Source organism: Pseudogymnoascus verrucosus, assembly GCF_001662655.1.
Source record: "Pseudogymnoascus verrucosus strain UAMH 10579 unplaced genomic scaffold scaffold_32, whole genome shotgun sequence".
NCBI lineage: Eukaryota > Fungi > Ascomycota > Leotiomycetes > Thelebolales > Thelebolaceae > Pseudogymnoascus > Pseudogymnoascus verrucosus.
Window position 1 is genome coordinate 39784 of NW_017263683.1, and position 11058 is coordinate 50841.

Genomic DNA, 11058 nt, shown 5'->3' on the forward strand with positions numbered 1-11058 from the left:
GCTCCGCTCGCTGCCCATGCCCCGATTGATACTCTGCAGCCTTGGGGGGCCTGGGGTTTCCCAAGGCTTCCATTGTACCTTGGCCTCAGGAACGAATAAACGTCAATGTTTCCCTCGTCGCCTGGCTGGCTTGTCTCTGGGTTGAAACCAAGAGAGTAGCATCCTCGCTCCTTTCAATCAGTGCTCCGCTCTCCATCGTCATTAGAGCTCGGTGAGGAATGGCTTGGTCGGCATTGAGTCATTTCTTTGAGTCGCTGCCTTGCCAATTGTCAGGCGGCAAAGCAGGGCGCAGTCAATCATACACTGCTATTTGGCCTGGCGATGCGCCTAGGCCAACTCGGTGAGGCTCAAGCAATCAATGGAGTCACCGGCGCTGGCGCTGGCGCCCTCGGTGAGTTGCGAGCTAAGCTTAGCCTCCCTTCAATCCAGGCACCACTTGTAAGTCTGAGATATGTTTGTCAATGGAAGCCGTATATAAGGTTTGCTCTTCCTCTCTGTTTCTTATTCCAATCCTCATTCAATCCTGTTACCATCGCATCAAGCACTGCCAACAGTATCACCACTCCAAACGCATTTCCAATCCACACACGAACAGCACCACCCTCACAAAAGCTTCCCAATCCACACTCAAAATGTCTAGCCGCTCATACACCACCACGAACATCTCCTATGGCGGACCACGGACATCCTCGTCCTCCGTCAGCTCGCGCGGATCCGCTAGCTATGTCGACTACAGAGTTCCCGTCTCCGAGTCCTCAGGTAAATCCAGCCACCAGACGACATCTTCATATTCAACCACTAACACATCCTCCACAGGCCGCTATGGCAGCAACGACGGAGTCTACTCTGTGACCCGCAACAACGTCCAGGTCACCAACCACAAGCAGCGGATGAGCGACCCAGCCGAGCCACGCTCTGGCGATGCATCGCGCTACTACGGCGGCTCCTCTTACAAGAGGTAGAGCTCACTACGGGTTCTCATAATGGGAAGATGAATACGATAACGAGATTGATACGATAAACTTTTGGGGGACATGGATGAATACGATAATGAGATGGGATATTACAACGTTTACGAGCACGGACGGGATGTCACAACGTTCCGGGTGCATGGAAAGAGGGATATTACAACGTTTTTTGGGAGCATATCAGGGATGGATGGGATTACAACGTTTTTTCGGAGCATAGGAAAGGGGCGTTTGCAGCAGCATTAGATGCACTTCCACCCCAAGCATAGAAGCCTCGCGGCTCTGCTGGGATGAAACAACGGTGGCGAGTTTGGATAGATAGATTATTTAATATCAGCCTTTTGGGTTTGAGGAATTTACAACGTTTTTTTATCATATTTTCAGCTTCGGTTTTGTGGGGATACTCGGTGTTTGTGCGCGCTTGGGGAGGTGATTGCTTCCTGCAGCTTGAGCCTCGATTATGCAGTCTTCGAGGGTTAGTATGCAGTATGGCGGTTTGCCTCGAGGGCTGTTGGTATGCAGTGTAGTTTGCCCTGACGCCTTGGGGGGGAGGTATCTCGACCCCGCCTTCTCTCGAATCTCAACGCCCAGCCCGACGCCCAGCTTCATTACTTCAATATCCGCCTCGTAATACACCATTTATATCCCAAACTCGGACACAGCGCCGCTATCACGAGACCTGTTTGATACTGGACGTCGGTCGTCGGAATCGGTATACTTGCCGGAGTTTAACCTGGGTCAGGTCTAGATCTTGATAGACTCGCCATACGTATCGTAGTATTGAGTGCCGTGCATGGATGTTGGAGCTGGCGGCTGCGTGGTCGGGGGAGGTGGTGGTGTTGAGTGGTTTTTGATGCGGGTGTGATTGGATGGGTGGTTAGATGTCCAGATATGTAGGGTGTGAGTTGCTGCTTTATGCAGTGCCAAACACCCAAAATTTTCATCACGTGCTAAAGATTAGCCGCTAACTAATTATTGGAGCGAAGACAATGGTGTTGTAAGCCCCCCCTGATTGAGCGGCACTTTTGCTCCTTAAGGTATATTTCTATAATAGTGCCTTCGAATTACAGGTGACTGTCCTTACACTAGTTCCTGTAGCTCTCTTGGCCCTTGTGAATCCGCTGTCAGAATGCCAATATGTTCTTCACTCGTGCACGCGGCATGTTGGTTGCAGGTTCTGGCTGCAAAATACAGGCGGCTCGAGGCATGTGATGATTGGCCAGTAGATGAGATCCTTGATACTGTACAATACGTGTTCCCATCGTCCTCTGTCACCCCTCTTCATGATTTCCTCACCATAGGGCACCCAAGGCTATGATCGATAGTTAAAGTTGTAGTTACACAGCTTCAACTGGCAGCATATTCCTGCTACAGCGCTACATTGCGATATTGTAGAGATCTTGCAACGAACATTGAAAATGGCAGACCCTTTGAGCACTACACTGGCCGTTGTTACGGCTGCCATTCAGTCGGCGAAGTCTCTTCACGAAACTGTCAAAAGGTTCAAAGATCGCCACAAGACTTTAAGTAGGCTTCAACAGGAGCTTGATGATCTCACGAATATTTTGGAATCTCTAACACAAGTGATTAATGCTGAGACGTCGGTGATGAAGCTTCTTCAAGGCCCTATTGATCGATGCACCAAAGTATGTAGCGAGTTTGAACAATCGATGAAGGTGTTCAATGAAAAATCAAAGACAGGCTTCCGAGACTGGACGAAGATGGAATTCATGAGAGGCGACATCAATGAATTTATAGACACCATTGCAGGGTATAAATCAACGATAATGGTCGGCCTAGGCACTATTACTATGTTTGTTACCGTACCTTTGTCTCCCATTGACTGTACTGACTTCTTTTATAAGGAATACTTCTAGAGTTTCCCACCAGGTTATTCAGGAGTACAATGAGATGATCCAGGATACGGTATATAACCTCGAGTTTCACTTGGAGCGAATCAATGAAAAAATGGAGAGATTTGCCCCTTCAAATACGAATACCTTAGCCACTAGCATCAACCTAGATGATGAGAGAGCAGTAACCGAGCAATGTCTTTTAATCTGTGAAGACGCAAAGGCGCGTATCGAATCCCTGGCACATCGAGAATCAATCCTATTACAAGAAGCGTCTCAAAACACTATCGAGGATGACATGCGGGACTTTAAAGCAAAGCTGCTAAGTCGACAAACTCTGGATGGAACTCGAGACAGCCTTGCGGAAACCATCGGCCGCCTTCGGGAACGCTTGGAGTCCCTACTGAAGGAAGACCCTAATAACAGCGATGATAGAATACGCCTACAAAACGAAATCAACATTTCGAAGCAGTGCTTAGACGTATGCAAAGTGGCTAGCGAAGTTTCACATCAAAAGATATACAGAATTGGAGAGGTGATTGCCGATGGTGAAAGCGATCAAGTAGTAGTAACGACTTTAGCGGATCTATTTGATGTTAAGAAAGCAGTGTCTAAAGGCAATTCAGCGCAACTAGTTGGCTCAATGACGGCAGAGAGTCTTCGGGATTTGACTGATAAGCGCTATAGCAGCCGTTTTGGAGCTGTAAAAGCCACTGACTCCGTTCGCAATTCCAGCTCGCTTTCTGTCATCGACACTCAAAAGAGTAAGCATTCTTTTCCGAATCAAACGGATTATGACGAGCAGCCGCCGGGACCGGAAGGAAGACGAAATAGGCCATCTCCCAATGAGATGAGAAAACGACAGGGCTAAGGGTAAACCATGGAAAGAACAGTCATTGAAGGGCGTACATCGAGATCATGGCTCTGCGAAGGCGTTCTTTGCTACTACGGGTTTTCAGGTGCACTGAGGCAAGACCAGGGAGATCCGTTGGGCGGAGTTATGCAGCGTGGAAGGGGTGGAAGGACCAAGCGTCTCACGGTGAGCGCAGCAGGTGCGAGAGTACTGGGAGGGAGGCGTAGTTGGAGGAGAGAGTAGATTATAAATTATATCTTTTATCATTTTGGGTGGAAATATAATAGTGCTTTTTTAATTATACTCGGATTATTTCACGAAATATAATATAATCGGGTATAAAGTTTGCTACCCATTTGTATATATGAACCATGTATACCGTCTTTCCTCAGCATACATACCATACTATACCAAGTCTAAAGGGTCCAAAGTCCAAATCCTCTCATGCCCGACCCTCACCGCAACCTTCTCATTTACCCGCCCACAGGGCCCCCAGAACAGAACCCGCACTTAATCTGCAGCCGCCGCAACAACCAACCCGAAAACGACACAGTAACATCGCCATTAAACACACGGCTACGGCGCCATCGCACCAGCATCCGTGCAACGTGTTCTCCAGCCCGTACAGAACGCTCTCTCCTGTCTCGGATCCGTGGCGTCAACGGGTCAGCTCGCTGTTTCACCGATGGCGGCAACCTACATACATACATAGCATACCCAGTTTCCGGACACCAGCACAGCACAAGAAAATGTCGTGATGCAAATCAGGGGCCTCTATCCACCTACCTACACACACCCATTCTCCCCAAATTTTTATTTATTTTCATTTTCTCCACGCCTTTTTCCAAGGACCCGCCAAGAAATATAGCCAGCCACCCAGGCCTCGGCGACTTAACGAAAAACTAACTGCCGTTACAGCACACAAGCCAGCCAAGATCAGCAGCCGGCGATCTCCCCGCTGCCGATCGGGCTACGGCGGAACCACCACGAGTTCCCAGATGGAGGAGGGATGTTCAGCACGCGGCAGAGGGGTGGATGTGCGTGTGCGGCGCTCATCTGGCCGCTGGTGGGACTATCGGTTTCAGTAGAGACATTTACATTTATTTGTCTCATGTCGGCTTTTTACAAGCTTCGGGGATGATGGGATGGGGTGGGGTGGGGTGTTGCGAGATGGGATGTTCATCAGATCTGTGCTTGGTGGGTAAATCGCGACAGCTACTCCTTTTCGTCTTGAAATAGCCAAACCAACACACCAATCAAGCTGAAACGTGACACCATCCCCTACCTAGCATCTACAAAACACAGTCGCTGTATGCAGTCACTGTATGCTACGAGATTACCTCCATAGGGATGCATGTACCGTACCGCCGTCCTACACGTATTTATAGCCACCAGCGCCAACACCAACACACCACGAAGCGGAAGGTGGCAAGACTCCCCCCAAGCTCCCCTCGTCCCTTCGGCCTCGGGACGCCAAAGTTCACCGAGACCTCAACCTTGCATGGGAGGGAGAACTACACAATATGTCATGTGCGTGCCGATCAACCATCGCTCGCTCTCCCCTAACCCCGACTCCGACCCTGCTGCAGTCGCGTCATGTACCACCGAACCAGCAGTGGTGTAGCTCACTCGCCCTCTCGCTCGTGCGTGCGCACAGCTCAGCTATAGTTCGTATGTGGACTGTATGCGACGATGTGATTGATGATGATGTGACTCCGCACGGGCAGGACCAGAACCGTAGTAGAAGCAGCCAATCTGGCGCTTCGACCAACAGCACAAAGACGGCGGCGAGTACAGTAAGGGATTTGTCAATTCTGTAGCACGCACTTACGCACTTACGCACGCACATCTCGACCGTCGGCGGCGGCGATAGTCAGCTAATATCCGTATGGATCCCCGGTCTGGTCTGGTCTGGTCTGGGAGTTAAGATTTTTTTCTCCTCTGTCATCCACCACCAGCTGAAGCAAGCACCAGAAGCAGCCGCGACAGAACGACAAGGGCATGATCACCCGAGATTTGATCCTCCATCACCAAACGGGGCCATGCCAATAGGGCAAAGAAAAGCCACTTTCCATTGGGGCTGGATGCTTGTTGTTGTTGGAAAGAACATCCACTCTTCCCTTCCTTCCTTTCCCCCCCATCGCCATCGCCAATCCACATCCCATGTAAGTAAGCATCCTGCAGCCAGCCAGCCACCATCCCCGCACGCACGCACGACCTCGGTGAGGCTAGATGGGAGGGGGTTAGAGGACGGAAGACATTTCGCCGGATAAATGGGGTTCGTCATATTAGTTTCGTTGATCTGCGGTACTTCGGGGGGAGGTATTGTTTTGGGGATCTGAGGGCCGTGAATTTTTGGAGTACTCCGATTTTTTTGGCGGGGGGGATGTGTGGTGATACTGTGCGACGAAAGGAGGTGGTTGTTCGGATTCTTCGGTTTTCGTCAAGCTGATGCGTATAGATGCCCTGTCCTGTCGCGACCTGAAGTCATGTATCGCTCGCTGTACGAGTACGCGCTGTCTGTACTCGCGGTGGCTATTCGATTGGAGATGAATGAATACCTTGGCGTTAGCTTGAACGCGGTTACCATGCATTTGGTGGTTGTACGTAGTGTAAATTGTATGTATGGTGTAACATGTACGCTGGGTCCAACAACACGTCAGCTTGAGTAGAGTGCGTATGGGATGTCCAGTATGGGATGGGGTGTATAGTGGAAGAGGAGGAGGAGGGGGAGTGTGTTTTATCGTCAGGTTGAACACGGCGGTTGTGCTCTGGATATACAGGACAGGAGTGTATTATTGTATAGATGCTACAGATGCTACAGATGTACTGTGGTGAAAGCTGAAGATCGAAGACTGAATGTCTTGACTACTACTACTGATCGCAGACTGAATATCTTGACTATCTTGACCACTACTGTATGGTATTACTGTATGGTATAACCGTATGGTATGTACGATTACTATGAGACCGATGACTCTCATCGTAATCATACGTACAGTAACACCACCAGCACCACTCGTAAAAAGTGTACACTCACCCCTGGTACCTACCCAGAGATACTAGAATTGCAGTTACCCTATGTCCTGACCATGACCCCCATCTCCATCTACTAGCCCCCCATGTAACTGGTAAACGGCGACAGGAGGGCAGGAGGGAGGGGTAAGTTAAGAGATCCAGGGTTTAAAGGCTAAACTACCCTGGGAATAGCCCTGGGAATAACATCGTGTAAGCTCTCCATTTACCTGCAAGCCATCTTTTTTCTGTTTAATCCCCATCCAATCCATCTAATTCCCATCCAATCACCTCCTTACCACTCCGTAACTTACTAAGGCCATACCCCCCTATAGTGGTTTAGCCTTTCTTGCTAATCCTCGACCCACGACCCACGACCCACGCTGGACGTGCATGACGGACCGCCCATACCATACGACATACCGAAGGAGAAGTACAGTAGAAGCAGCCACCATCACCGACGGGGGCATCATCATCCCACGCCTCCACACACCCACACGCACAGCCCATCTCCAACAGAAGTATTCTGCATTCTAGTGAGTTACTGTATATGCCCATCATTCATCCCCCTTTTCATGGTCCAGGCGGTAGAAAGAGTACAGACAGCAGAGTAATACTCTACTCTACACTCACCACGGACAACGGACAATTGTACTCCCGGGCAAGTCCAGGCAGTCAACTAGGGATGGATTCTTCCTAATAGGGAGTTTATAGAATATATTCTACCTCTACTCTACAGTCAATACACTATAGAATCTCCATTGCTTCTTTCTGTCCACCATCACTTTCTCACTTCACTCTCACTCACTCACTTCAATTCCCCCCCCCCGCCCATCACGGCTTACACCTACCTACCGAACCATACGGACCAAACTCTGGTACTCTCTCCCCTCTCCCCACAATATCTCCAACTCACCCCGTCCTGGGTTTACATTACTACCGCCACCACTACCACCACCACTACTCCTCCTACTAGTATATCCATCCTGTCAATGCTCTTCCTTTCATCCGTCGCTCCCCAGCTTCATCATACCCCCCCGTCCGAGACTACCCCCGTCCGAGGCTACCAATAAGGCCATCCATCCGGGGAAACACCCATGGCCGCGCCTAATTATGCCATGCGCCTCGACAGACACTACTACCCTAGGGAAAGTACTCTACTCCTTTGAGCAGACTACTCTTCGTTACAGTAGGGATCCAATCTGTATGCGAGCTATGTATCCCAGCAGAAAACTAAATAGGCGGCACTCTACTGTAATATGTAATATGTCTACTGCAATATGTCATCCCAGAGTAATTACATACAGTTTCGCCCGAAATGAAGCTCTCTTATCAGCCGGAATACACTCCAGCCTCGACCGCGTAGTACTGTAGAGTAATAGCAGTCTTGGTATACTCGCCTTGGTATATTCTAGTCTTGGCCTCTTCTCTTGGTATCTCACTTGCCGCCTTGTTTCCCCCATCCCCCACAGCCTTGGCCACAACTCCCCTTCCAACTCCCTTCCAACTCCCTTCTCCTTCTCTGTTCTAAAGTGCCGTGCGGGTACTCCGTACATCCATCCATCCCATCCATCCCCTGCTCCGTATAAATGTTGGCCTTGGAGCCTTACGATCTTGACCTAAGACACAGCAATTCCACTATTCCCCAACTAGACCTGACTAGAGTAACTAGAGTAACTAGAGTAACTTACTGTCTATATCCCTCCCCCCGAAAAACTACTGGGATTTGGGGGGATTGGTACACCACTTGCAAGTACCCCACTAACGGAGTATACACCCTAATGTAGTACATTACTTACCTGTACTCTACTCGCCTCCCATGTACCCATCCCCATCCATCCCCCCATCCATCCACCCTCAACCCCAGGAAATTCACTCCAAACTCCCCCAAACAACCCTCCACCCTCCTCCTCCTCTCTTCCTCCTCCCCCTACCCCCCCTTCTCTCCCCCAATATATCGTTTCGCGTAAATTTGTATATATCTCACACTCTTGCCCCCTCACCCCCAAAACACCCAGTGACTCTCTCGTTCTTTGTCGTTCTCACCTTCTCCCTCCTCCGGCTTCCTGGCGTCCATTGCTTTGCCACTTCACCAACAACCCTCAAAGGACGAAAAAGAAGAAGAAGAACCCCTTTCAATCCCCTCCATTAATCAATCCTTCACAAACAAAGACAAGAACAAACCACCCAAACCCACCGCCACCATGTCCACCGTCCCCGCCGACCCCGTAGCGGTCGATGACAAGGCCACCATCAACGCCGTCAACACCACCACCGCCTCCAACGGCCTCAACGAGGTCCGCGCCTACGACTATGGCGGAAACCCGCTCGCCCACTCCCACACCGACGACTCCGTCCGTCGTCTCCCTGCCTTTGGTGGTGAGTTCCAGCCCGGTCTGTACAAGGAGACCTCCCACCGCAAGTTCGCCAACCCGGCGCCGCTGGGCCTGTCGGCTTTCGCCCTCACCACTTTCGTCCTCTCCTTGATCAACCTCCAGACCCGCGGCGTTACCGCGCCGAACTTCATTATTTGTCTCGCTTTTGGCTATGGTGGACTCGTCCAATTGCTCGCGGGCATGTGGTATGTAGACCTTCTGCTGCAATTCTGTTTATTTTTATCCCCCCTACATTCTTCATCGTCTCCGGGCGCATACAGGCGTACCCACGCCTCTCGGATGCATACATTTCGGGCTCATACATACATACCCACACCTCCCGATTTCCGCCCCCGTCACACAAGCCTGCATGCAGCTAACCACCCAACCCCAGGGAAATGGCCGTCGGCAACACCTTCGGAGCCACCGCGCTCTCCTCCTACGGCGGCTTCTGGCTCTCCTTCGCCATCATCCTGACCCCCGGCGGCTTCGCCATCGGAGACGCCTACAAGGACAAGGACGACTTCAACCATGCCATCGGCTTCTACCTCGCCGGCTGGTTCATCTTCACCACCATTCTCCTGATCTGCACGCTTCGCTCGACTGTGGCCTTCTTCCTGCTGTTCTTCACCCTGGATCTTGCCTTCCTCTTCCTCACTATTGGGCACTTGCAATTGCAGGATGCTGGTGTTGGAAAGCCAAGGACTACGCAGGTGGGTTGCATCAAGGCGGGTGGTGTTTTTGGGCTGCTCGCTGCGTTTTTGGCTTGGTACAACGCCCTTGCTGGTATTGCCGATACTAGGTACGTTTGATTATTACCGTGATTCTACTGATATTCTTATACTAACATCACCCCCAGCAACTCCTTCTTCATCATCCCCGTCGCCCACTTCCCCTGGTCCGACAAGGGCCGCGAGGCACGCGTCACCAAGACCGACCGCGAGACCGTCTAAAGAAGTGTTGGCAGCTCCGTGATTTTGCGCGCGCGCGAGAGAGAGAGTACAAGAGAGAAGAACAACTTGTATAGAAAAGAATGGAACATTGGCCTCGTCGTTTTTTAGGATCTTGACGGTTTTGAAAGAGAATATGTAAAAAACCTGGAAACATTCCGAAAGCGCTACTGTGGGAAGTTTATTTTTGTTATGAGGATTTTTGATCGATTGGGCTGCTCTGCTGCTTTTTTTTTAATAATTATCAGAATGCGTCGAATATAAAGCGCCTCTTTCTTGGCCATATTTTCGAGTACCGACTGTCCTTTTACTACGTTCTTGGTTTGCTACATGCGTGTTCACGTTTCGTGGTAACCAGTTCTCATCAAAGCATTCATTGTTCATCTTGCGAGAGTTGTCCTCCCCAAAAGTCACACACTTTCATTAGCAAGCACAATATTGCTGTATTTTTAAGTTATCTTTTGTTGTTTGTTTGCGGATGCGGAAGTCTTTGAATACCCAGTCTAGTCTTTTGCCTTTTTTTTTGGAATACAAATTCACAGATTAATCAAGTCATGTTCAAGCCGCTCTGTTTACGTGATTCCCCGTTGTTATTTCCGTGTCGGCGCGCCGACCGACACCGACGCATGTTACGCCCATCCATCATCATCGTTGTCGCTCAACAATTATCCTCACGCCTTGCTCACTTCTCACTCCCAACGACACCCCAAACTCTCGATTTACAATTATCGAAATAAAACACAAACTCACACACACGACCACACCACACTTGTCGTCAATACAAGCCCCCCAAAAACGCCCCCAAAGCCACGGTCCCACCCACACACACGTGCGCCACAAACTTGACCCGTTCTTGGCGCCCAGCCCAGCGCCGCCCAGCCCGGGAGCGTCCGTGTGAAAACCGTCGCGTGTCCGCGTCCGCGACCGCGACCGCGTTCATAAAAATCCGCGTTACCTAAATTACCTACTAAGTAAACTTTCTCCTCCTCGACCCCCACCATTATACCCAAAACCCCTCTCTTTTAGTTCGAGCTGCATAACATA

General features: G+C 50.4%; 3 protein-coding genes across 3 annotated transcripts; all 3 read left to right on the forward strand.

The window, feature by feature from the left end:
- Positions 1–513: 513 nt before the first annotated feature.
- Positions 514–962, forward strand: VE01_07563 (uncharacterized protein; the record flags this gene model as incomplete). The annotated part of the gene is made up of 2 exons (XM_018276997.2): positions 514–759; positions 817–962. The coding sequence occupies exons 1-2, from the start codon at positions 633–635 to the stop codon at positions 960–962; spliced, it is 273 nt and encodes a 90-aa protein (XP_018128906.1). The 5' UTR covers positions 514–632.
- A 1278-nt stretch (positions 963–2240) lies between these two features.
- Positions 2241–4011, forward strand: VE01_07564 (uncharacterized protein). The gene is made up of 2 exons (XM_018276998.2): positions 2241–2781; positions 2834–4011. Exons 1-2 carry the CDS (start codon positions 2387–2389, stop codon positions 3690–3692), a joined length of 1254 nt encoding a protein of 417 aa, XP_018128905.1. The 5' UTR covers positions 2241–2386; the 3' UTR covers positions 3693–4011.
- Positions 4012–8559: 4548 nt separating this feature from the next.
- VE01_07565 (uncharacterized protein) lies at positions 8560–10580 on the forward strand. Its single transcript, XM_018276999.2, has 3 exons — positions 8560–9270; positions 9459–9866; positions 9924–10580. The coding sequence occupies exons 1-3, from the start codon at positions 8894–8896 to the stop codon at positions 10015–10017; spliced, it is 879 nt and encodes a 292-aa protein (XP_018128904.1). The 5' UTR covers positions 8560–8893; the 3' UTR covers positions 10018–10580.
- Positions 10581–11058: the final 478 nt, after the last annotated feature.